This window comes from Ailuropoda melanoleuca, chromosome 3 (assembly GCF_002007445.2).
Source record: "Ailuropoda melanoleuca isolate Jingjing chromosome 3, ASM200744v2, whole genome shotgun sequence".
Lineage (NCBI taxonomy): Eukaryota > Metazoa > Chordata > Mammalia > Carnivora > Ursidae > Ailuropoda > Ailuropoda melanoleuca.
In genome coordinates, this window is record NC_048220.1 from 21,469,878 (window position 1) to 21,496,951 (window position 27,074).

The 27,074-nt window shown below is 49.4% G+C and overlaps 1 protein-coding gene across 3 annotated transcripts in view; it reads left to right on the forward strand.

Annotated features, from left to right (window-relative positions):
• Positions 1–25,358, forward strand: part of SLC22A5 (solute carrier family 22 member 5) — a 25,750-nt gene extending 392 nt beyond the window's left edge. Inside the window, exons 2-11 of one of the 3 annotated variants that reach the window (XM_034655992.1) lie at positions 296–654; positions 7,970–8,073; positions 14,048–14,202; positions 15,168–15,339; positions 16,509–16,635; positions 18,314–18,414; positions 20,143–20,357; positions 22,051–22,233; positions 23,492–23,627; positions 23,979–25,358. In XM_034655992.1, the coding sequence (XP_034511883.1) occupies positions 370–654; positions 7,970–8,073; positions 14,048–14,202; positions 15,168–15,339; positions 16,509–16,635; positions 18,314–18,414; positions 20,143–20,357; positions 22,051–22,233; positions 23,492–23,627; positions 23,979–24,066 (1,566 nt within the window). In that variant the 5' untranslated portion in view covers positions 296–369 and the 3' untranslated portion in view covers positions 24,067–25,358. Of the gene's footprint in view, positions 1–19; positions 655–7,969; positions 8,074–14,047; positions 14,203–15,167; positions 15,340–16,508; positions 16,636–18,313; positions 18,415–20,142; positions 20,358–22,050; positions 22,234–23,491; positions 23,628–23,978 lie in introns of those variants that run through there. The other 2 variants (XM_002912895.4, XM_034655993.1) reach the window with 2 other exon arrangements.
• The last annotated feature ends 1,716 nt before the right edge of the window (positions 25,359–27,074 follow it).

The window sequence follows — 27,074 nt, forward strand, 5'->3', positions numbered from 1 at the left end:
CCCGCCCCGGTCGTGCCGCATAGCCCAGTCCCAGAGCCCGCCCGGCCTTGAGCTCTATGTAAGGCGGGTCGCCGGAGCGGCGAGAGCTCGCGAGCCTCCTCTACCCGAGAGCCGTCTTTGGCCGGTCCTGCGTTCTGTAGCGAGGAGAGGGCCCGGCGCGCACGCGCGCACGCACGCGCACGCTCCGCCTCTGCCCCCCGCCCCCTCACGGCGCCGCGTCCTTCGACCCCGGACCGCGCGCCGCGGGCCGCTGCAGGCGGCATGCGGGACTACGACGAGGCGACCATCTTCCTAGGCGAGTGGGGGCCCTTCCAGCGCCTCATCTTCTTCCTGCTCAGCGCCAGCATCATCCCCAACGGCTTCAATGGCATGTCAGTCGTGTTCCTGGCCGCCGTCCCGGAACACCGCTGCCGGGTGCCGGACACCGCGAACCTGAGCCGCGCGTGGCGCAACCACAGTATCCCGCTGCGGCTGCAGGACGGCCGCGAGGTGCCTCACAGCTGCCGGCGCTACCGGCTCGCGGCTATCGCCAACTTCTCGGCGCTCGGGCTGGAGCCGGGGCGCGACGTGAACCTGGAGAAGCTGGAGCAGGAGAGCTGCGTGGATGGCTGGGAGTTCAACCGGGACATCTACCTGTCCACCATCGTGACCGAGGTGGGTATCAGTCCCCGTGCCGAGGCCGGGGACCGGAACGTGGGGAGGACCTTCGCGCTGGATGCTGTCCCTCTCTCCCCCAACACACTACACACCTCAAAGTGGGCATCCTCCAGGCACCACTTTGCGAAGTGACTTCTAACCAGACCATGTCCCTCATAGCACTGGTGCCCTGCTGGCCACCTTTCTTGATGGCCACATTGAAGAGGGAGCCAAGAAGGCCGTGGTGGCCCCTGGTAGGTACTCTAAGACCCTAAATAATCGAAAACTTCTTCTAGATGGAGGTGGGAGTGTTGAGTGGAGCAGAGCCAGAGCTTGGGCTATTGGGCTGTCACAGTTTTCCCTCTAGTCTCTTGGCATCTGTTGACAGAGAGAAACACTACTTTTCTTTCTTGAAGAACTTCTAAAGCTAAAGGAAGCATGTGTATAAAATGGTCACATGCTCCCTTCTCCAGTTACTCTTTCCTCACCCACCCTCACCCCAAAATGACGGTCTGGTCATACCCTATCAGAAATTGTTTACCTTTTGCTTATGGTTAGTTATCAGAATTTTAGGGTGCATGCATCTGAAGATCCATTCAGGGTGACTTGTTGCCCTGGGATGTTTTACAGTATTCGAAGGTAGTGTCGTTGGTCAGATTTAGTTAAAGCATACCACTTTTTTCCTAGGAATTGTGTGTGGGGGGTGGGAACTTCTCATTCCTGAACCCCTTGGATTTTCTTTTTTGGATGGCTTTGTCTGTTCCCTGGTGACCCTGCAGTCATTAGAGCTACATGTATGGCTTGTCCATGTGCCTTGCATCTTACTCAGGGGCTGGAACTCTAACTCTCCTGAGTCTTCAGCAGAAATGAGCTAACAGAACAGTGAGAAGAGTCCTGAACAGGCACCAGTTTCTCTGAGTTCAGGATCAGAGATTCACAGATTGGGAAAGCTTCCTGGAGGTGGCAGCCTTTCTGAGTCTGGGGTGGTTAGCTCTTCAGATGCAAAGACTGGAACAGCAGGCAACCTAGGAAGGCAGGGTTCACAGGGAAAGAGTTAACGGGGAGGGTACATGGGTCCTGGTATGGCATTAAAACCTACTGGAGACTCAAAGGGGCTTACAGGGGTCCTGAGGCCCCTCTTATGTTTCTTCTGGGGGTGTCACCCTTCAGGGAAATATAATCACTGCTCTGAGACTTGTGTGTGTTTGTGCACATGTGCATGCACATGTGCTCTGTACATGTGCTCTGTTTCTCTGTATGTTTGGACGTTTGATGTCCCCAGCATCTGTGCCTCCTTAACTCCCACATATATGTAGTAGGAGTGTGATCTGAGTCCCACTGGGATCTCTCAGCTAGTGACATCATTCCAGTGTCCTCAGGCTTGTTATGCCTCACAAGCAAATCTGTCACACTCCTGGAAGCCAATGAGAGTTGTAGGAACAGAGGCTGTGCCTCAGGTTGCTGGCAGAGGCCACCAGGGAGAAGCCATACATCACGACACAGGAGTCCCTGCAAATTCTGCTTCTGGCTGCCCATGGTAGGGGGAGGCAGTGAAGTCAGAAGAAGCTCATGGCATCTTTTTGGGTTTTACCCTGATTTCTAGGTTCCCTCAGCTTACCCTAGTCGTTTGGTCTTGCTTCACTGCCCCTGTCCTATCTTGGGCTAAGGCTGGTGGTGGCACTGATGAGCTCCCAAAGGTTGGCTCTAATGGAAGGGTCCTTGAGAAGCAGCTACGTCGCTGCTAATGTCAATCTTTCTTTTTTTTGTATTTAGCCTATTTATTTAGCTGTCTTAGCAGTTTCATAAGAGCTGTGTGCCCTTTTACCTACTTATAGGTTGTCAGCCTTTTTGGGGAGGCGAGGTTAATACATTACTTAGCCCTTTGTTTTGGGATGCTGGAATGCCTGACTTTTAAGTCTGAGGCTGCTTGTTCCTCCCTGGTGAACAGTGGAAGTTACTGCATTAACATTCTGATTTTTTTTCAACCCAGACCTGGCCTGCTGACCACTGCAACTAGCCCTGTGTCTGCTAAATGTTTCAAGCCTGCCCTCTGCCCCAGATCATAAATAGAGGTGTTTTTAAGTACATTGGTATTGAATTCTTCTTTGTTTCTCAGCAGAAGACGAAAATTGTAGATCTCCTGCTTGATTTTTTTTTTTAATTGAAATATGTATGTGTAATACTAAACTTTGTGGTAGTTTTACATCTTGGCATCTCCCTGACATGCTGGATACAGACAGAGGTACTCAGGGAAATTTTTGTTGAATGTATTAATGAACAATTTAAGAAATGTCTAAAGTTTGAGAGCTAAAGAAGGAAAGGACAGTTTAATTCATAGAAAGGAAACTTGGGGCTGGTCAAAAAGCATTGACTGAAATATTTTAAAGAAAATGTAACGGCCCAGCCCACAAACTGTGGCTTGTGCCTATATGGATCTGCAACAAGGTGTTGGGATTGGTGGAGAGGAGGTGACACTCTGAGGTGAAAGGGAGTGTTTTGGGAATAGTTTGGTGGCCCCTGTGCTTCTAGGCTGGCCCCTTTCCCAGCCCCTCATTCATGCCTGGAGTACTGGAGAATCAGCCATCCCACCTGGCAGGGCTGCTCCAATCCCTGAGTGCTTCTTGGCCCAGGACTGCCCCCTCCTCTGAAACCTGGGTGATTTCTCAGGCTGCCTGCGCTGCCTGCTTTTAGGTGTCTCCCTAGCCCAGCTTGCAGCCAGAAAGATTCTTTTAGAAACTTAGAGCCCTTCTGGCAGCCATGAATTGGGGTCCCTTTATCTAAGACCTGGCAGTTGTCTGTGTCCCTTTGCTTCTGTCCTTTCTATTCTTTGAAATCTCCTCCCCCAGCCCGTAGCAATATTCTTACTCACTCCTTGTTGTCATGAAACGCCTCTTGCTCTGGACTATCTTGTCGGTCAGTCTTATCTCATGTATAGATACTCTTGGAAGATAGGAGAGCCTCCTGATGGAAAAGCCACGTCAACCTGGGAGGCAGGGCTGGGCTGACTCCTTTGGGGAAGGACCTGGAGCTTGTGCCTCACTGTTAAGTCTTTGCTCTCACTTAAGGGAAATGCAGACCCTTAGCCTTGCCTTTGGAGCTGATGGCAAGCAAGAGAGGTCAGTTGTGGAGGTCCCTGAGGCCCCTGTGCGCACACAGTCGTAGCAGACACATCTGGCCATGAGTGGTCAGATGGAGCCCCACTCTAGCTAGCTGAGAAGCAACACCCTGGGTCAAAGTTCTTAGAGCTGACACAGGGAAGTGGGTGAAGGAGCAAGAAAATAAATAAATAAGTAAAATCTATCCTAGAGATTAAAGTTCAGGGTTCATATGGGTTTTGAGCAGCCAAGCCTAAGGTCCAAGCCCAAAGGATACTATGGTGTTGAAAGGTAACAGCCCTTTTATTCATCTCTTGTACCAAACAGCCCTTTTATTCATCCGTGTACCAAACAGCCTCTCCTCTGCAGGGCGCTGACAGGCATTATAGAGGACATAGCAGCAAATCCTTTGTCTCCTTGCCCTGACACCCGTGGGGGCAAGGATCTGCCATTAACTGCAGCAGCAGGCAGGACAAAATGTGAGTAGGAATACATGGCATTCAGTAACAGGTGGTGCTTATCAGGGTGTTTGACTATCGATGACCATCGATGCGGTCAGGCTAGGTACATCTCAGGGAAGAGCTTCTGCCCTATGGGCACTGACCCTATCTTTTTTCCCTTCCAGCCAAATCACAAGTAAGAACATTTAGTCCCGGAGAACCACATCATCTCTTTATATCTCATAACTGAGAAGGAGCTCTAATTATATAGTGTGTACGAGAGACACAATTCTCTCACTTCTTAAAAATGTTAACAGCTTTTTTGAGGTGTAATTGACATATAAGAAACGACACATAAGGGGCGCCTGGGTGGCACAGCGGTTGAGCTTCTGCCTTCGGCTCAGGGCGTGATCCCGGCATTGTGGGATCGAGCCCCACATCAGGCTCCTCTGCTATGAGCCTGCCTCTTCCTCTCCCACTCCCCCTGCTTGTGTTCCCTCTCTCGCTGGCTGTCTCTGTCTCTGTCGAATAAATAAATAAAATCTTAAAAAAAAAAAAAAAAGAAACGGCACGTAAGTAAAGTGTACAATTTAAAAAGCTCTGAGACAGAAAGAGAGAGATCCATGGAAGCATCACAACTAGAGAGGCACATTTCTGACCAGGAAGGGTCACAAGTCAGGCCCCTTGCCAGAGTGGCTTCCAGATGTTTTTCAGGGTGTGCCCACTCTCACAGCTCACCCAGCTGAGGGGTCACAGTGCTAGACTCATGACTTGAATCCTAAACCCACACATTTAGTTCTAACTCTGAGACTTGTTATCATCAGCCAGTACAGCCCATCCCACACAGCGAGTGGAAGCATCAGTGGACTAGTCTATAGCTGCTTTAGTCCCGGCTAGGGAGCCAGGAGCTCAGTATAGGAACACTAGATTCCTTTGCAAACGCAACAAGCCTTGGATGCATAGCTTGGACTCCATTGGGCTTCTCATCCTACCCCAAGTCCTGGCCCCACTGCAATCCATTTGGTGGTTGACAGGTAAGTGAGTGGCTTGGCTGGGTAGGATATGGTCCATACCTGCCCTTGTGTTCATTTTTTGAGACCTATTATCTCTCCTGGCCCTATCCATAGGCTCCCTGTGGCCAGTGGGAAGGAAGTATTAACTTATGTTGGCTTTTGAAGGGCCCAAAACCAGGGCTTGAGGATTGTTAAGAATCGTCAGTGGTGGGTGTGCCTGGGCAGCTCAGTTGGTTAAGCTTCCGACTCTTGATTTCTGCTCAGGTCAATATCCCAGGGTCATGAGATCGAGCCCCATGCAGGGCTCTGCACTGGGCGTGGAGCCGGCTTAAGATTCACTCTTTCCTTCTCCCTCTGCCCCTCCCCCCCAAAACAAACAAACAAACAAACAAAAAAACAATTGTCAGTGGTGGATTGAGAGCCCAGTTACTCCAGGGAGTTACACATTTGCCCAGAGTAAGGACAGGCTGGACCCAGTGGTGGGGGTGAGGCTGCTGGCCCTGGAGAGATGCTCTGGCAACCTACCCCAAGATGAGCATGACAGATACCTTTTCTCCTGCAGAGCATAGTCTGACCTGGTTTCAGGTAGCAGCTGGCCTTGTCAGCCCAGAATTCCAGCCGGCCCTGGGGGACCCAACATTGTGGCGGGGGGGCATAGAAGCCCCTCTGGGTTTGTAGTCTCACTCAGCTGTAGGAGTCCCGAACCCTCGTGAGAGTCCCAGTGAAAAACAGCTACTGACCTTTCTTCCTTTTTTCATCTCTGTTGCTACAAAAGTTAATGCATGCTTGCTGGAAATGGATCCCATTATCAGAGCAGTAATGGCTGTAATCTGGCCCCTGAAGCTCCTGCTAACACTTTACCTAACACTTGGAGGCCGGTAGCCCCTCACCAGGCTCCTAGCTCTGGCTCACTGGCCACTCTCATTCTGACTGACTGGCTTCCTTTTTTTCTTTTCTCTTTTCTCTTTTCTTTTCTTTTTTCTTTTCCTTTCTCTTCCTTCCCTCCTTCCCTCTCTCTCTCTTTCTTTTTCTTTCAAGATTTTATTTATTTATTTGTCAGAGAGATAGAGAAAGAAAAAACACAAATAGTGGGAGCGTCAGGCAGAGAGAGAAGCAGGCTCCCCGATGAACAAGGAGCCCGATGCGGGGCTCAATCCCAGGACCCAGCACTGGGATCATGACCTGAGTCGAAGGCAGACGCTTCACCGACTGAGTCACCCAGGCGCCCCATCCCATCCTGACTTTAGCAGCCCTATCTGTATGGAAGCTGCCCTTGGAGCACTCACCCTTCTAGAAGAGAGGTGGTGTCTAGGTGCTAGCGCCACCGAGGCTGCAGAGGTGGGAGGGCTGCTATCACCTCAGTACCCAGGCATTGGTGCTCCAGTATTCTTGCCTCCTGCTAATCTGAACTTTCTCTAGATCTGAGTTTGAGATCTCCACTTCTTCCTTTTGGCGGGGGTCACCACACCACTCTCAGCCCATCCAAGGTTTATTTCGGAGCGAAGAGCCAGCTGTGCGGCTAAGTGAGCCTCATCATGAGCTGCGGGGGTTCTTCATGTCCACCCTGGGGACTGCTTCCCGCCCCGCTGAGGTGCCCACAGGCTGTGTACACACACTGCCCAGCAGGGAAGCAGACTTGTTTTTCCCTCTGTCACTGGCCTGGAAGAAATGCTTTCTTGGAAGCCGCACATTCCCCCTGCCTCCGTTACTGGGGAGCCAGCAGGCCCCACGGAGCGTAGGCCAGCAGCCTGGCACCAGGCGGGCCAGGGTCTGAATTCTCTGGAGGGCAGCCTTCTTGGTGATTACTGAGCACCATCTCTCTGTTCTGGGAAACATTTTTCTGGGACCCACCAAGCTTTTTGTTTTGCTTTTTCTTCCTTTTTTTGGCTCCTTGTTAGGCTGGGATGACCCAGCGTCTGAATGTTCCACTGCTTCCCCCTGCCTGCAGACCTATTTTCATGGGAACTGTAGATGGAACTGCACATTGCGAGCTGGGAAACAGTGCAGCCTGTTCCATAACCCCATCCCTGTTTTATACTTGGGGAAAAAGGCAAAATGGGGGGGGGGATCTTGTCTGATGTTGGATAACCAGTTAACAGTGGAGTAGAAGCTAAACCCAGTTTCTTGACTCCCAGCTCTGACCTCTTGGCTGTAACTGGGCCTAGTGTTGTGGGCATGGCATCAGGGATCCCAGCTGTAAATGTCACCTGAGTATCCCAGGGCTCATTGGCTCAGAGTGGGGCCCTGAACAGAACTGCAAGAACAGATTCAGATGGTGCATACCCAGACCCTCTGGTTGCAGTCCCTTGCTGGATGCCTTAACTCTTAGAGCCCCAGAGCCCTGCTCTAGAACCATTCGTATGCCATTCCTGTCTATGGCCTGAAGCCCACTGAAAGGGTGCCCTGCCCTGTCCACAGCTCTGGGCTCCCCCCGATTCTTAGAAGTAACCATGAAAGACCTCACTTTCTCCTGGATTGACAGATGGACGCTGTACTTGCTCCCTACCTATCCTCCCTCTTCCAATTTGTAGCAGAACAATGGAGCTGAAAGCTATGAAAATCAGGATGGGAAAGGGCCCACTCTTCCTGTGAGGGGGGACCTTGTCTGCCTTGCTGTCCACCCATGCCTTTGCCTACCTGAATGAGCACACGTACCCATGCAATAATGTAAACAGAACCTGCAGGGATATAGGATATTCTCATTTCATTTCGTTTTCCAAGAGGCCATAAATTTAAAACATTTAACAAAAGAAGTGAGTGATACATCTCTTTGCTCCCCTTACAGTGGAACCTGGTGTGTGAGGATGACTGGAAGGCCCCGCTCACAATCTCCTTGTTTTTCGTGGGTGTGCTGGTGGGCTCCTTCGTTTCGGGGCAGCTCTCAGACAGGTAAGGTGGGTGTCTATCTGCTGCAGCTGCAGGGGACCAAAGCACAAAGCAAGGAGCACGTATGTGCCTGGCTCTTGACCTCAGATGGTAGTGTTATCTCATCCCAGGGCTTTGTGTTTGAAAAGAAGAAGCAGCTGTGTCTGTAGTATAGACTCCATACCAAGTAAAGAGAGCCAACAACCTCTTCTCCCTCATTCCTGCTGAGCAGGACAACCTGAGCTAAGTGTACCCATAATCCAGTTGGCCAGGAGATATGCCATGATTCACTTCTTGCGCCAGCCTGGCTGGCCTCCCTAGGTGATTCTTTCATGTCCCCGAGCATGGGAGAGGTGGACGCCACACACATGCACATGAACTTTGTGACGATCTTAAGGTGTACCGTGAGTGGCCACCTCTGTGTGTCCCCCGAGCCATCATTCTTTGTGCATGAGGAGACGAGGTCTCACTAGCTATTAGTGGCATAATGGGCAAAACTCTTGTGCTCACAGTGCTGATGCCCCTTAGCTAAGATACCTGCGCTCATAGCACCTGCTTGACAGCAAGCAGCACATGTACTGTTTGATCCATAAGCAGGTGGTTTATGTAATTCCAAAGCTTTTAACTCAAATTCCATGGCTTAAGGAGTTCTACTCTTAAAATTATGTGCAAAATTTTAGAGATTGTATATGAACATTTTTTTTTTCTGGAGAAAGGTCCATAGTTTCCCTGAAGTTCTCAGAGGGGTCCATTATGTGGTATCTTCCTACCCCAGGGCTCCAGACTGTTGGAGAAGCCCACAGTGAGAAGAGTAGCCTTCACCAAGGTCCTTGGCCGTACTGGATCACCCAGTGGAGTCCAGCATCCTCCCAGCTGGTTGGGGTCTAATAGAGTTCAGGGTGAGAATGTCATCCTGCTTTAAGAACAAACATGTATTATCCCGTAGCACAAACTCAGGTGATATGTTTGGCATGTTTACCTCTATAGATTATTGTCTTTACCTGAGAATCCATTCCTCATGAGAAATATGTGCATTTCTCACTAGAGAAATGTCTTTACCTGAGAATCCATTCCTCATGAGAAATATGTGCATTTCTCACTAGATTTGTGTTTCCCAAGTGTCATCTAGCCATTAGAAAAGGGACAAATTCTTGCAGTCACCAGTGAGCATTAAAGAGTCAAATAGGCCATGACCACTAGAAAAGGGACAAATTCTTGTAGTCACCAGTGAGCATTGAAGAGTCAATAGGCCATGACCACTGATTGACAATTCTAGACAAGTCTGAGCCACATTCCCTTTCAGGGGAAAGACCTTTGCTTCCCGAGATCCTTAATCTAGCAGCAAGCATCAATTGATTACTTATATTTCTCTAACAAACGCACAACACCTAATATGTGCCAGCCACTCTTATAAGCACTGTACAAACTTAAAAGAAAGAAAAACAAATAATCCCATCATAACCTATGAAGTAGGAAGTATTATTACTCTCATTTTACAGGTGGGGGAAATGGAACCCAGAGGAGCTAAATGACTCACACAGTCCCAAAGCCAGCAAGTGGCAAAACTAGGATTTAGGCCCAAAGATTCTTGACCCTCTGTTCTCGGGCCATCCTCTTCTAGAACTTGCCTTCTCACAAGGCAGAATATATTAAACTTCTAACTGAGGGGTATACTTGTCCTTCATGGTGTAAGTGATACAGAGAAGAAGTACAGGATGCTAAGAGAAGGTCTGATGGAGGAGGCCCGGAGAAGCTGCCCTGAGAAGGTGAGGGGAAAGAGGAACAGAAATCAGCCAGTGATAAAGGAATGGAGAGAGGAAGGAGCATTGTGGGCAAAGAGAGCTGTACTTAATTAAGCCTGGACTCAAGAAGAGGTGGCACACTTTAGGAACTGAAGAAAAGGGCCGCCTGGGTGGCTCAGTTGGTTAAGCGTCTGCCTTTGGCTCAGGTTGTGATCCCAGGGTCCTGGGATCGAGCCCCACGTCAGTCTCTCCGCTTGGTGGGAAGCCCTGCTTCTCCCTCTCCCTTTGCCTGCTGCTCCCCCTGCTTGTGCGCTCTCTCTGTATCAAATAAATAAATAAAATCTTTAAAAAAAAAAAAGGAACTGGAAAAAAGTCTTTGTGGTGGAGGTGTGGAGAGTGACAGAGAAGAAGCAGGTGAGGCAGGTGGAGGCCCAAGCAAAAGAGCAAGCCAGGCTTAACTGATGACACGTAGGAGTTTGGGCTTTAGTCACAGAGCAGTGGGGAGCTATTGAGAGTTTTATAAAGCAGGAGTGTGGCGTAATCAGATTTATATATTTTTTAAGTGATTATCTGATAACGTTGCAGAGAAAGTATTGAAAGGAAGAAAGAGGGGTTGTGGAGAGACCAATTAAGAGGCTGTCACCATAATTTATGTGGGAAATGATGATGGTTTGGACTAGGCTGATCGTGGTAGAAATGGAGAGGAGAGGTAGGTAGGAGGTCCAGCCAACAGGACTTGGCTGTGGGTTGGATGCAGGAGAAAATTTTGGGCCTCTACAACTGAGCAGGTGACAATGCCCATCTCTAAGACAAAGAACTCTGGAAGAGGAACATTTTGTAGGAGAAGATGTGGAACTCAGTTTGAACGTACTGAATTTGGGGTGACTATGAGAGTCCTAAATGGATGAAGTGAGCCTGCAGTTGGATGTGTGGCTCTGGTGTTCCAGGAAATGTGTGGGCTGGAGAAACACATTTGGGAATTGTCAGCTCCATAGGACCCTCAGCGAAGCATCTGGAGCATGGAGGAGATTGCCCGGGAAGAGTGTAGAGTGAGAGGAGGGGCTGCCCGGGACAGAGCTTTGAGACCTTCCAGGTGGGCTGCTGGGAGATCCCCTGTCACGGGGTTAAGTGGCAGCTGAAAGAGGAATATCCTTGATGTGAAAATCAAGGAGGAGGTACCCCAAGTTTGAAGTTGAAACTCAGTGCATTTTCTTGGGTCAGCTGTGTCATGGGTTAAGCAGACCTTTGTGGGCTAGCCTGAGAACCTGATTACCATGAACACCATGATTGCCTGAGGAAAGTGTTTCATCTCCACAGATCTGATCCCAAGGAAACAGTAGAAGCAAAATTAATGAGTATGTTGAGGACCACCTTAGTCTTCTGAAGGGCAAGTACAGTGTTTTACAAACCCTCTAGAAATCTCATCAGCAGACTTCTTTTAAGCAGGGCATCTAAGTCAAGTAAATGAAGTAGCTAAAAGCGTGGCTGTTTGGGCTGAGGCCCTCCTTCAGCTCCCAGCATCACCCCTCAAGCTTGGTGACACCCTCAGGGAAGGCGCCAGGCAGCACGGTATGGACAGTTTGTGATCTCATTACTGCTAAATAAGCTCGCTCAAAACCCTAGGTCCACAAATGACCTCAGAGCAGTAGTAGGTGTACGGACCAAGCTTGTCTGGAATATCAACAGTAACTTTTCGTGGAGGGCAAAGATCAATAAGCCTGAAATTCAAGAGCAATGAAAATAGCCCTGGGTGGTCACCACATTTTATCTGACCTTATTGAGTTACCTTTATGCGCATGAATTACCAGAGGGGCACAGCCCTGGGAAGAGGTAGACTGATAACTTACTATTTTTGTAAGCACATGTGTGGTTGATATTTTGTTGACAGACTTTGAAAGTGACCATTTCTGAGCCCAACCCCAGACTGGTTGCTAAGGACCGATGCTATGTAAGGATTCGCTGGGTCTTTCTTTTCCCTACCATCCATCCCAGGGAGCCCATGGGAAGGGAAGGCATGAGTAGAGGTCACACCTGTCTCCCTGTACGAAGGGACCTTCCCTTGGTTGGCATGTTGGGTGCTCTTGTTACAGAATAATGCAGGGGGACTTGGTCTCCTTCTAGACAGGGTTTCTCAACCTTGGCACTGTTGACATTTTGAGCCAGAGAATTTTGTGTTATGGGACACTATCCTGGGCATTTTAGGATGTTTAGAACATCTCTGGCCTCTACTTATTAGATGCCAATAGCACCAAAAACAAACAGACAACCTGTTTCAGTGGAGAGAAGTGCCAAACTCTTTAACATGGCAACAAGGCCTTTTGCAGCTTGTTGCCCCCCAACCCCTGTGGTCTTCTGTTGAACAGCTCATGCCGTCATGCTGGCTGCTGTCTACACAGGTCTTCATGCCCCCTCCAGCCATGCTTGTGTGTGCTCTTCTCAGCATTCCCCAACCACTCCTATGACCTTCCTTGACCATGAAGGCTAATTCAGGGTCCCTGGTTTATATTACCTACTTCCTTGTGCCTTTTCTTCATAGCACCTATCAGCAATGGGTAAATAAGAGGTATTATCATACATAATGTTGGTCCCCTCCAGTATACAGTGACTATCATCAAAAGCTTGGTCCCTACACCTACTCCCCCTTGTCAATAATAACTTCTTCTTTGGGCCTCATCTCAGTGTCCCGTCATCAGGGAGACCTTCCCTGAATGCCCACGTCCCCAACCCCTATTCTCAGGCCAGGGTAGGTTCCTTGGTCGTGTCTCTTGTGAACCTGGGCGCTGGTCCTTCAGCATGCTCATGTCAGTGTGTGATTGCACGTTCAGTAGTATGGTTGTTTGATGAGAATATGATTCCTGCCTGTCTTACCACCTGTAGACTAAAAGCCCCTCGAGGGTAGAAACAAGAGTTTTGGTCTGTGTTTTATATTTCACCTGTATCCCTAGCGCCTAGTATATAATTGAGGTTCAAATATACATTCATTGAATGGAAATGAGTATCAGCCAGCCCTGGCCAGAGTCAGGCTGAACCCGCTAGATTGAGTGAAGTACATTGACTTGTTCCTCCCTGACTATGACGCTGTCTTTAAAACAGAATAAACCCACCAAAAAAACCAATATTAAAAAAAAATTTTTTTTAATGAACACAGATACAGAAAACCACACAGAACAAATGTGTGGGTTGATGAATTATTCCAGGGAAATAACCTTGTACCTACCACCAAGTCAAGATAAGAACCTTGCTGGCCACCAAGGAGCCCCCGTGCACATGTCCCATCCCAGGCACCACAGCCTCCCCCCATAAGTAACCACCAGCCTGGCTGTTACAGTAATCACTTCTTGTGGGGTTTTTGCAGTTTTATCAGCCAGATGTGTATCCTTAAACACAACTTTAGTCTTGCGCACTTAAAAATTTTTGGTAAGTTTTTGCGGGATTGACTCAGGGATTCTCCCTCCATCCTTTTCCTTGCCAGACGTTTTATCTTTTGCAGCCAGGGCTGTTCCACATAGAATTTCCCTGTCTGGATTTTGCTGGCTGTGTACTCATGGTGTACTCAAGGTCATCATTATTCCTCCTTTCTCTGTATTTCTTGCAAATTAGTGGCTGGATCTGGAGACTTCATCAGATCCAGGCTCATACCCTTTAGTGAGACTAGGAATCATGCTAATTCAGTTATGTCTTCCTGAAAAGACTGTTAGCAGTCACTGAAACATAATGCCCCAACATAATGCCCATTTACTGAGGAATATAAAATGGGGATATTCTAAGTTTATCACTTCTTTTTCATTTAGTCGTTGGAATACTTTTTATACAATGATATTTTCCCTCATCCGTTATTGGTTCCTGTTCATATACTTTACATAGGAATTTCAGGACAAATGTTTCTTTCCCTCTATTTACCAGTCTTCATTTAAAAAGACTTCTCTATCATTCTCCAAAGTAAACCAGTTCTTAAAAAAAAAAAATCCATGAATGTATGGATTTAAGCATAGTGAATGCATTTTGATCTCTTGCAATCATTATCGTAATTCTGGCACTGCCTTGAGGGCAGTCCTGGTGCCTGGGCCGCACATTGATCCTGGTGCCCGGGCCGCCGAGTAACAGCACCGGGACTGGAGATGGTGTCTGTGCCCTTTACCCTGGCAGCACCGTCCATGACCCCTCCCTGGATGGCTCTGGGGAAAGTCCCTCCTGGTGGGACCCATTTCTGCTGCCTTCTGCCAGCTGGATCTCTGTCACTCTCTTTTCCTTCCCAGGTTTGGTCGGAAGAACGTGCTCTTTGTGACCATGGGCATGCAGACGGGCTTCAGCTTCCTACAGATCTTCTCGAAGAACTTTGAGATGTTTACTGTGCTGTTTGTCCTTGTGGGCATGGGCCAGATCTCCAACTACGTGGCAGCATTTGTCCTGGGTATGGCCATCAAGTTGGAGTTGAGTACTTGATCCTGTGTTTCACCATCACCCCACCACCCACTCTCTAGAGACGGCTGTGGTGTCCCTCAAGGGGAAGTGGTCTCTAGCAACACCAACCAGGGCTGTGTGCTGAATGCAGTTTGCCCAACCTTGAGTCCCCAGGAGCACGACAGCCAGAATGCTGAGTTCCAGATCTTTTCTGGTCTTGGAGATGTGCACCTTGGTCTCATTAGTATTCAGTAGCCATTTTACTAGAATTCACTCAAGATCATCCATGAAAAAAACAGGACCTTCCCAGAGCTGAGGTTGCTAAGGAAAGATAGAGACATGATATGAGGAGCAAGGGCCACGAATGGCAGGCTCACCAAGGAAGAAGGCTGCCTCTTCTGCAAAGCATTGTGTCCAGTGAAACTGGCGAGAACAAATTGATACGAAGGGGCTTGAGTCCCAGAGTTTTAATTCTGAATACACACTGTGGGGCTTTGGCTTGTTCTCACTGAAGAGTCACCAGTCTTACTGTCTGGAGGAATCTGACTCTAGCTTGTTGGTCTTTGGGCTCCTTGGGTGGTATGTTGAAAGGATTATTTCTTTCTCTTCACATCCAATAAAATAATCTTTTCTTAAAAATATTTCTTGGAGCCCGCATGGGTATCCTTCATGATGACTTCCCCTTTCATAAATTCTTCCTCACGGGAGGATTACATTTTGAGGCCTCACGTGGCATCTTTAGCATATGGCTTGGGGAAGTGATGCAGTTTGCAAGGCGGAACCGTCCCTGAGAAGCCTAAGCGGTCACAGGGGGGCACCCCAGCAGGTGGTCAGCCTGCAGCAGGTTCAGAATGCCATCCGTCCGTAGGGCATAGCTTCTTTAATTCCTATATGTTGAGAATTATACAAGAGAAGGTGAATAAGGAAATGACCTAAATTAAAGGACTAACATGCCTCCTCCCTTGTCACGAACAGGAACAGAAATTCTTGGCAAGTCAGTTCGTATCATATTCTCCACATTAGGAGTGTGCATATTTTACGCGTTTGGCTTCATGACGCTGCCACTGTTTGCCTACTTCATCAGAGACTGGCGGATGCTGCTGCTGGCGCTGACGGTGCCCGGGGTGCTGTGTGTGGCTCTCTGGTGGTGAGTGTCGCTTGTGCCCGCCCGCGGATGTCTACTGTTTGGCGTTCACTAGGGGGCAGCAGCAAGCCACAAATCCCCATTAGGGCTCCCAGAGACGGGAAGTATAAATTCTTTGTAAGTCATTTTAAGAATGTTTTCTCCACACTCAGAAGAACCAAAAAGAAAACAAAACGAAATCCCCAGACATCAACAGACTTGTTCTCAGTCCTGTGCTAGGCCAATCGAAGTGCAGGGAGAAGAAGTAGTAGTAAGTAAGAGATGATGGGGTCTAGCATGACCTTCAGGAAGTTATCAGACTGACAAGACAGCCTAGGCCCCTGTTCTGGCTGTGTGTTCCTGAGGCCTCATGCCACTGGAGGGAGAGCACTGGAAGTGAGGGTCCTCCGGGTGGCTACACAGAGGAAGCCAGGCTCCCTATGGGCCTCCAAGATAGAAGAGTTAGGCAGGCAGAGAGGAGGCCTTCCCTACCGAGAGAGGGAACACAGCAGAGGGACTGAGACAGGAATCGCACCTTGCAGGTAGGGTTGTTGAGATCACGGCTCTGCTCAGAGCTGAGAGCATTTCAGAGCATAATGGGAGAGGACACAGAGCACAGCATTGGGTCCTGGTCATGACCAAAGGACAGGGGCCATCGAGTGAGGTAAGATCCACAAAGTCTCAAAGTCCCAGCTGCTTTGAGAAATACAGGTAGGGGGTCTGACAGTTCACTTGGATGGCTCTGAGGTGGGGAGTGAGGAAAACTACAGGCTAAGAGGCCAGTGCAGAAGCTTCTGTGGATGCTGGGGCCAAGCAGGAGAGTACAGCGGGGCAGGGGCTGGGCTGGCCTGCGCCCACCACAGAAGCCAGGCTTCGGGAGCCCATCTTGTGCCTGTGTCTTCAGTGCCCAGCAGGTGGCACCACCACTCCAGAAATGGAGGTGGCCAGCCTGAAGGGGAATCCCAGCGTGGTGTGCAGGCCTCTCTAAATTTTGTGCACTTCAGGGTACTCAGAAGCTCACACTTTGGATCCTTAGTGGGTATGGTGTGAACCATATCTTTGCTTGGTCTGGAAACACCAGACATTCCCCAAACCCACATCTGGTTCTAAAACCGCATTTCCCACCTCTACATATGCTACACCTGGTCTGTTGGGCAGCATGGTCTCAGCGGGATGGCTCCTTGTACTTCCAGGTTCATCCCTGAGTCCCCCCGATGGCTCATCTCTCAGGGACGACTTAAAGAGGCAGAGGTGATCATCCGCAAGGCTGCCAAAATGAATGGGATCGTTGCACCTTCAACTATCTTCGAGTCAAGTGAGGTAAGCATTGCAAGGGAGCTGGTGGGAGGGTCTCGTGACCATGATGTTAGGGCAGCACCACGCAGGAGCCCAGCCCTGTCCCTGCCTGAGCCCCAGCTGCCCAAAGCAGGCCCTGTTAAAATTCACAAGTTGGGGAGAAGGCACCAACTGTCTAAATCTCTTCACCTTTCTCATGGGTTTTAAATTGTTATACTTTATGTAATTCTTTTCTAGGCAATCATATAGTTAAACCATTAATTTGAATAATGCATTGTCTGAGTAATTGGCCTTTCACGAAGTTGGCATTGTGGGAAATCATTGTTTCTTATGTCTTACGTAGTTTCTCATCTTAAAAGAAATATAGTATGTATTAGGAAGCAGAGGTAGGTTTGGAGTTAGAAATGTTCAGTCTCCTTCCACTCACCAGTCGTTAGTTGTTGCATGTCCTCTTGGACCCAGGCCCTTCTTGATATCCGCCCCTTCCCCCTACCCCACCCCTCTTGCAAACCCTGTTCTCATGCACCATGAGTAATTTCCTGGCTCTGCCTGATTCCTGGGTCTTGCTTCTCCTTCCTGTTCCCTCTCCCTCCACCCTCTGCAGCAGGCAGTTTTCCTTAGTCTCATGACTACCACAAGAGGTTAGAAGTTGTAATTGCTGGCTGAAGGGCTTCTGGAATGTGTCTCTGATCTGCTGGGAACAGCCACCAACAGTCACACTGAAGTGTCTGCAGAAGGAACATGAGAGACGCCTGGGACTCGGGATGCAGACCCAGGGCTTAGGAAAGGGAGACCAGTTACTACAGGCATCAGAGAGCTGCTGGCTTGGGCCCTGCTGGCCTCACAGTTAAGTGCTGGCCCAGCAACAGCTCCCACTGAGCGTGTATTGGAAGGGGCTCTAAAGCACAGACATCAGGGTGAGAGGAGATGGCAGGGAGGGCTTTTAAGTGTGGAGCCTTGATGGCTTTTCAGTGGGGGGGGTCAGTCTGGGTGAACCCAGAACCCCACTGGCATCTTTGAGGAAATGAGGCTATTTCGGGGGCTCCATTAAGTCAAAAGCTGACCTCTTGTTGAACTGCTAACTCGAGAAAAACAAACTCCAAAGCTGGGTTTGCTTAAGAAAGCAACATCACTGTGTTTAGACGTGTGGTTTATTAATGTTCTTGGCTGTGCCAAATTTCATAGGAAGTTAACTCTGGGTGAAGCTGAGGTCAATTTTCCTGTTTTTCTATCTGAAATTTTTTTCCTTGGAAGTAGACCAGTAACTACATGGTATGAGGACTCAAAACATTAATTCTTTTAAAATATCAGATCAATAAACTACACAGCTAGTTTCTCTCTCTGACCTAGAGGGCAGGGAGCCAGCCTTGGGAAGGAATGCTCAGAGGCCTCCCTGGAATGTGGCCACTGATGGAGGCTGGAGGTGGGGCCAAGAGGGAGCTGTCAGCTTGGGCCTCACCTTGGCTGCATCCCCTGAGGGACCAGTCACCTACTTTTCCTCCTTATTCTCCTTCACTAATGGGTCATTGACAAGGCCTAGGGAGGCCTTTCACAGCTCAAGATACATTCACCGTACTTACTTTTCTTTTCAAGAAAGAAACAAAACACTCGCCAACTCAGAGATGCAGGGTTTTGGGTATATTATTGGATCCCCGAGTCTCCAGCCTCTCCCCCCCTTGCCCTTATTGTATCGCTCATGCAGCTGCAAGACCTGAGTTCTGAGAAGCAGCAGTCCCACAGCATTCTGGATCTGCTTCGAACCCGGAATATCCGAATGGTCACCGTCATGTCCATAATTCTGTGGTGCGTAAGTGAGACCTACCTGAAGCTTCCAGACAAAGCGTCTGGCAGTGACTTTCATTTGCAGATGTGTCTCAGACCAAAACTGAAAGCCTTTGTCATCAAAAGGTAGAAAGGATCTGCCTTGCAATGAAGGAAGTGGGCATATCATAATCTGAGCTTGACAGAATCTCAGAAAAAGCATGAAATCTGTTGGGGGGATTTGGGGGAAGCTGTGGAGTCTTCGGGGAATCCCTGCAGGTCCTGAGGCAGATCCTTGGTCACTGTGGTCCCTATTTTGTTTCTGTCACCTGTGCCTCAGACAGTGACTGAAGAAGACAGGGGAAGCCTTTAAGAAGGATCTAAGGGAAACCGTTATGTCCTTTACATTACACAGACTGCTAAGTAGTCTGGAAATGTGGAAGCAGGACATCTTCCCTCTGGGATGTTCAGAGACTGCCCTGGAGGCAGGGCCATGGCCTAGATGGCCTCCTCAGGCTCCTTCTAATGAGGCATTTCTCCAAGTGTGTCAAGAGGGCATTTGTGAGTTACCAGAGAGGGGGACACAGCCTAGTGCCTCAGTAGCATTTGTTCAGTGGCTAGACCCTTGGGATTTTGGAATACCTGAGCCTGCTGGGTGACAAAGGCAGACTTCATCTCTGGGATTCTGGAATACCTGAGCTTGCTGGGTGACAAAGGCAGACTTCATCTCCAAGTCCCTATTACTAGAGTCATCTAGCTTTGGGACAGCCAGCTCTTCGGCTCCCTGGAGGGGTACTGTGAATCACCCATTTCCAACTAATGGCCCAGGATCCCTCAGGGCAGTGCACCACCCTTCTGTTGGCCTCAGACAGGACCAGCATTCAGCCTGCACCACAGACTGGCAAGCCTGCGATGAGTCACCTCTTCTGTGGTTCACCCAGGTGCTTCTCTAGTTCTGGATTCCCCAGGGACTCCTGGACAGTCCCTTTTCCCTGAATGGTAGCAGCTGTGGTTTCAACATGCAGATGAGTTAAAAGCCTTCTAATCCATAAAGGTCTGGTTTGCCAAAGAGTGCTGGTCATCAGCAGAGAGAGTGCGAACTAGGGATAGGGTCCAGGCCTGGGACGCCGGGGAGCACGCAGAGGAGAGACGACGTGGCCCGCCATTGGGAGTTCCTCCTCTTCTCCACGAGGACAGTGGGGTTGGGGTCTGCCGCCTCTGTCCAGCCTCCTCCTGGCTGGATGCCACAGACGGAAGGTCTGCTGGGGAGATCTTTCTCCAAATGTTTGACCTAATGATTGTTCCTTACGTTATCCTATCCCTCCAGTCCTGTCACACCCCACTCGATACCGGCCTCTCTGCTCATTCCCTCCCTCCTTCTGCAGTTGCTGGATTTGGGGAGGGTCAGAAGGGAGGGAAGTAGCTTTTGTAGGTACTTCAGCTCAGGGTTTTTAAAGCCAAAAGGCGGGTTGGAGGCTCTTATTGGGTTTTGGGCGGTGTGGGGGGGGTGGAGTTCAACAAAGTAAATCTGTCTAAACTATATAAGCCTTTTTGCTGGGACACTCTGTTGGGAATACTCTGATATTGCTCTGGCCCAACATGGGGTTAGGAAAAATTCTTTTGTCCTAAGAAGACTCGGGGTTAAACCTGCTGTCCTCCTGGTAAGGATAGTTTTGAATTTCCTGCAATAATTGTATTTTTAAAGTTGTTCCGATTGGGAGGCACGTGGCTACTGCTTCTCCAGCTTTGCCGCCCTGCACTCTGTTTCAGGATGACCATATCAGTGGGCTATTTCGGGCTCTCCCTCGACACTCCGAACTTGCACGGGGACATCTATGTGAACTGCTTCCTTTCGGCAGTGGTTGAAGTCCCAGCGTATGTGCTGGCCTGGCTGCTGCTGCAGCACCTGCCCCGGCGCTATTCCATGGCCACAGCCCTCTTCCTGGGTGGCAGCGTTCTCCTCTTCGTGCAGCTGGTGCCCCCAGGTAGGCACCCTGTGCGTCTGTGGTCCGGGGTTTTCGCTGAGTCACTCATCCTCTACCAGGCTGTCTCCCCCAGTTCATAAAGCAAAGAAAATCATGCTATGACAGCTCACTTGAGTATCTGCATCCTTCACCAAAAAAATCAAGAGACAGTGTCTCCTGGGACCAGACACTGGTCATGGCCGGGGCTTTGGGGGAGTGGTGAGAGCAGCCATATAGGGCTGGTGGTTAATGGTACTCTCTGCCCAAGTTAATGAGTGCATATGTGTTTTTCTCTGCAGAGTAAGGGGGAGGAAAGAGAGCCAAACCCATGGCTTTTTAACCTGGCACTATTTTAGTCATTTATTTATTCAACGAGTAGCTCCGGAGTGCCTCTCTGGGCTAGGCACTGTGTTTAGGGCATGAAGTAATGACGCAGAAGTAAACGAGTCGGGCAGATCCCCAGGCCCTCCTGGAGCTCACACTCTAGTTGAGAAGATAGCAGACAAGTAAATAAAATGCTTACTATGGTATGGACTGGGTTACCTTTTATCATAACAATAAAGGACGGTGGAGAACAAGTTTCTATAGAGTGGTCATGGACAGTGGCCCTGAAGAGGGGGCAGTCGAGCAGAAACGTAGGTGAAATAAGAAGCAGAGAGCCTGAGGAGGGCAGAACCCTGGAGTGTGTGAGGAAGAAGAGGGAGCTGGAAGAGACAAAGGGAGGGTCCGGGAATGGTTCTCACAGGCCATTAGCTGGATTTTATTTTCATTTTTTTTTAAAGATTTTATTTATTTATTTGACAGAGACAGAGACAGCCAGCGAGAGAGGGAACACAAGCAGGGGGAGTGGGAGAGGAAGAAGCAGGCTCACAGCAGAGGAGCCTGATGTGGGGCTCGATCCCATAACGCCGGGATCACGCCCTGAGCCGAAGGCAGACGCTTAACCGCTCTGCCACCCAGGCGCCCCGGATTTTATTTTTTAAACTGTCTTGGTGTCCCACAGATGGGCAGGAGGTAGCCCTTTTCCACAATTCATTGAACAGTTTGTGGACCCTCCTATTCCACCGTGGTGCCCAGAGTTATCAGTGTACCTCTGGATTTGGGGGTCTCTGGGGATTGTGTGTGGGTCCCTCAACCTGGCAGCACTCTGCACAGGAACAGCCCCACTGCAGCCTGGCAGGGGAGTCCATCAGGGTACACACATAGAGGTTCACCCCAGAGCCCAGGGTGACCCATGGGCCACTCAGAGTCTCGCCACTGGCACGGCAAGCAGGGTAGTTCGGAGGATCATTCCTGGGGGTCTGCTGGCCTTTGAATTGTTGAGGTCTAAGTAGAGGGACACTCCCATTCATCCACAGGTCCTTCATTAATTCCACTGTGCATGCGGAGTGTGGTTCTGGGGTGCCACCTGACCCCTTGACAGGCATGTCTTTAATGAGTTGTGGACTGGAGCAGCTTTACTTGGGCTGTTGAGGGGCTCACCTCGGTGGTCTGTAGGCTAAGAAGAGCGGGTCCTCACACAGCTACAGGTCCCAGCCTCCTCTCAGTAATTAACTTGGAGGGACGTCTTGGCTACAGCCACTTAGCCCACAGCAGGACATCAGAGAAACTGTCCCCCACATCCCAAAAAGGAGAAAGTATGTTTGCTTCGAGCGCCCCCTGGTAGCAGCATAGTGTGAGCTGGTGCCTTCCACTCTCTTCCCTTTCCCTCCAGGTCTGTATTACTTGGCCACCATCCTGGTGATGGTGGGCAAGTTTGGAGTCACTGCTGCCTTCTCCATGGTGTACGTGTACACGGCCGAGCTGTACCCCACCGTGGTCAGAAACATGGGTGTGGGAGTCAGCTCCACAGCATCCCGCCTGGGGAGCATCCTGTCTCCCTACTTCGTTTACCTCGGTGAGTGCCGTGAGCCGAGGGCACTTAGGAGGTAGGGTGCAAGCACTGAAGGCCCTTAACGTGAGCCATGGAGGGTCGTTAACAGCAAAGCTGGCACCCACAGCAAATGGGATCTGTCCAGGACCAGACCTGTGCCTGGAGAAAGCATGTGTCCAGGCATCCTGTGGAGGACGCTATCACTTGTACGTGGAAGACAACTTATAGACTAGCTGGAAATCAGTGAGATAAGCCAGCAGAGAGTTTTATTTCTGTTTTAGCCATCCCAGGCCTTCCGTCAGAGTACGGTTTCCTTATCCTAAGAAACTGCCTGGTGGTGGCAGGAGCCCATGTACTTAATTGGAGAAATTTCTTCTTGGAATCAGAGTATAAAAAGAACATGGAGGGAAAGATGGTCATTCAAGAGGTCTGATGGGCTGAGAATTATTGTCATTTGGAGCCCTTTGGTTTTATACTGTGTATAGATCTGCCTTGTGCCTTTTTTTTTTTAAGATTTTATTTATTTACTTATTTTTATTTATTTATTTATTTGAGAGAGAGCGAGAGTGCAAAGCAGGGGGAGCAGCAAGCAGAGGGAGAGGGAGAAGCAGGTTCCCCACTGAGTAGGGAGCCCAGTACAGGGTTCGATCCCAGGACCCTAGGATCATGACCTGAGCCGAAGGCAGACACTTAACCAACTGAGCCACCCAGGTGCCCCTGCCTTGTGGCATTTTTATGTAGTGGAGCACCGATTTATTCTTCCTTGAAATTGTTTTCTCGGGGCAGCTTCTGTTCCCTGGCACATCCCCTTACCGGCACATCTTTGGGGTGGGTTGGCAGCCACCTTGAAAGTACCCAGAACATGTTGTGAACATACGACATGGATCTGACAAGCAGAAACACCTTGTCTGGCCTAAAGGCAAACTGAGCAAGTTGTGACCCATGTGGAGAGGTGGAGGAGTTATTCCTGTGCCTGGATGAGAACTTGAGTTCCGTGGAAACCCAGCATTGGGAAATAGGACCAGTAATCACGGCTCAGTCCCCTCCTCGTGGTATGCATCTCTTCCGTGCACCATGAGGTGCTGCTGGACCTCTGGGCACCTCTGTGCCAGCTCGGTTCTGAGACTTGTCCCAGTGCCAGATTCCAGTCTGGCAGCTCAGACTGTGGAAGGTGCAGAGGCCTAGGAGGCATGTGGCTCCCTTTAGAGTCCTGGGAGCACAGAGGGAGGGAGACCAAGTCTGACCGCATCCCTGGCATGGGGTTCTGTCTACTTTGCTATAGGTGCCTATGACCGCTTCCTGCCCTACATTCTCATGGGAAGTCTGACCATCCTGACAGCCATTCTCACCTTGTTCCTCCCAGAGAGCTTTGGCACTCCCCTCCCGGACACCATTGACCAGATGCTAAGGGTCAAAGGGTAAGGTTGTCTGGGTTGCAGTGTTGATGCACTGAGTCTGGGCCTGGCTAAGAATTCCCCACAAACTCTCACAGACACCGTGGACTAGTTTAGTCATCAGAGGGTCAGAAATGACAAGGTGCTTACAGACCGTCCTGTCTGGTCTGACCCAGACCACCTTGTCACCATGTATTTCTCAATATGGCAGCTCTGGGACAGCAGAGACCAGGAGAAGCCTTTCAGAATCTGCTATAAGACTTTTCTTCCCCTTAGTGAGATAACCTCAGGTCTGGGTTTTGTTTGTCTGCTTAGAGACCGGTAGACATCTTTTTAAAGATTTGTTACTAACATTGCTTTTGCTTGTTTTCATAGAATAAAATACAGGCAAACTCCAGGCCACACAAGGATGTTAAAAGATGGCGAAGAAAGCTCCACAGTCCTTAAAAGCACAGCCTTATAACACAACCTCCAGTGCATGAGAAGGTGAGGAGGGAAGACCGTGTCTTGTCAGAAGCTGCTTGTGTAGACACCGAGTACTTCAGCGGGGGAGGTCTTTGCTGTTCATCCTGCTGCCCCTGTGTCCGACCTGCTTCTGGCTGGACAGCCGAACTCAGAGGCTGCCTCTGGTCCTGGCACACAACTCTCCCTCTAGACGGACAACTTGAGATACGTCCTAACGTACGGACTTGGCGGATGGTGGGTGGGCGCTTCCTAAGAAGTTAACTATTCACCAGGACGTGTGGGACCTGGCAGAATAGGAGAGGCACCTGCTAAATTTACATGTTAATTTCACACCTCCCAAAAAGGACGGGAGGTCGCATCTCCCCGCCTAACATTCTCCCCATTTCCCTGTCATGGTGCACTTTAGAGGAAAGAAAGGATCGCACAGGGAGTTTGATTTCTCACACTTTTTTAGTCACAGGGCACATTAACTGGGATTGTTGCTTCCCCAGGCAGGGGAGCACAGACCTGGGGAAACCTAAAGGTGATGACTGTGGAGGGAACTGATCAGGTTTAGAACAAGGGCAAGTGTATTGAATGTGAGCCCTTGTACCACTCGGTGTGACTACTGGGCAGACTTGTTTACATCTGATCCAAGCACTGGGCCTGTCCAGGCCCATATGAGATGCATTGCTGAGTCTCGACCTCTTCTTGTTTTCCACTGCGGTGTAAATCAAATTTAGTTACTGTGGTTTCTGATGTGTGGTTTGAAGGAAGTCGATCAGTGAGAAAGAGAGACAAGCAGACTCATCTCTTCTCTCAAAACTATAAAGTAAAATTTGTGTTTTGTTTGTTGTTTGTCTTTTTCTGCTTAAGTTATTTGCGCTTCAGAATAGACTTAGAAAGGGCAGGTTCCCAGCCTGCTGGTTTTTGTGTTTTTCAACCCAGAATCCCTCTGGCGAAGGTGTGCGGTGGCCGTTCGTGCAAGGCCTTATCAGCCTTCACCACAAGCACCTTCTCTGAGTGCCAACAATGACGTCATTATATGTGTTCCTTTTGTGATACCTAATCATGGGAAAAAATTACAAAGAAGAAAGTCAAATTGTATTCACAGTCTTTCAGCGTTGCTCACTTCAGTCACATCACACTGGGAGATATTTTGTGTTCGGTGTAACTGTCTTTTATGATTGTTACCATGGTACTCCTAAAGCATATGCTTCACCTGGATAAAAACCATATTTTTGTGAAGGCTCCTGAAGTGCCTTGGGAAATGAGGATGTTTTAATAAATAAAATGATTTTTTAAATAATAGCAACTGCCTACCCCCTTTATTTCCACAATTTGGTGAGTCAGGCCACACCATCGCCTGACTTTTGTCTGTGTCAGCTTGGGCTGATTCTCGCCGTGAGTGCTGATTAGTGCCTAAGGCTTAGACTTAATCGTTGTGTGCTAGAAACCCTCACTCCATTACTGGACTGTGGACAGAGCCAGGTTCTAACACAAGTGTCTTAGCCTGGGTTCCCCTGAAAGCAGGGCCTCAGACCAGCACTGCTGTGCGCTTAGGTAGTATATTTGGGAACAGGATTCCGGGAAGCAGGAATAAGGATGGGGGAGGAAACAAGGAGAGAAGGAGACCCAACACAAGGATGTGCTGTCAGTGCCATGGGCACTGCTGCCGCCAGCCAGAACTTTCGAGGAACCTTCTGCAGTGTATCTCAACACCATCCGATCTGCCTCTTGGATAAAAGGGGGAAGCATTTATATGTTGGCCCCCCCTTTCCCCATTTATCAGAGGCAGCCCCACAGGAGTCTGGTCCCCACATTTCCAGGTTGCACCTGTGTGAGTTCCGAGCAGGGTCTTCCCTCTGGGTAGAAAGCAAGAGGTGATCTGTCACAGACCCGAGGTGAGGCACTGTCAGGTTGCGTGTCAGGGGACATGGTCAAAGCTTGTGTGAACTGGTCACTGCAACAGTGGCTGGAGTAAGTGGTGGGACTGGGAAGACTGTGGTTTGGACACAGTCCACAACAGATGTATATATAAAATGTGCCACAGGGCGATTTGAGCTAGAACATACAGACAGACTTGGGTAAAAAGCTCCAGTGTTGGACAGATAAGTCAAAAGGCCTGTTGCATAATATAACATGCAACATCAAACTTCGGTGGGAAGGAAGGAAGCTCATCTTCTGTAACCCTATTGGCTTCTCCACTCTCCTCAGACCTGATTTTGTGCCAGGTTCCTGATTAACTGCCTTCACTGTGATTCCAAAATATACATTATGGTCCTGCCTGCCCTTTCTCCTGTTGCATGAACGAACAGTTTCTGAGTTTTCTCTCTTAACGTCAGTGCTACTGATGCCAATCATTTGTGTCCTTCTGGGAGCCAAAAACCATAATGACCTGAACGCTTAGAGCTCTTCTTTTGGCAAGGCAATAGCCCATGTCAGTGCTTCTGGGGCTGAGCCAAGTATCTGAAAATCCAAGCCCTCTGCCTGGGCCTGTTGGACCTGTTTCTGTCAGAGTCATGGCTTGGTAACCAAGTTCTCCTGATCAGGAATCTCCTCTTGGGGAGAGAGGGGAGCATAACCTGTAGTCGCAGGGGGAGTTGGTGCTCGGTTAATACCGGTAAGAATGAGAAACCAGGATACCCACAGAAGTACAAAGGGCAAAGCAAATGAAGTGAAGGAACAATTCAGATTTAAAAAATACTTAGTGTTCTGCCACAGATAAAGATGAAAGCAAGAGTATACCCTATGATCTTTCCTATTCCTGGCAACTAGTTCCTCTCTCCCTCAGAGTTCCCTAAACATTCTCATGAATTCCAGAAGGGCTGGTGTTTGCCAAAGAGAATTACTCTACTTAACACCTAGTTTAAGCGATGATGAATGAGTTGGGCAGAGGGCCCTGTTCTCTGTCAAGTGGTAAGTAGCCCAACAAATCTTTCCCCTAGGAGTTTATCATCCAATTGCTTTTCTTAAACGGCTTTTAGGCTGACAGAAGCTGGACGCAACCCAATATTAGCAATACCT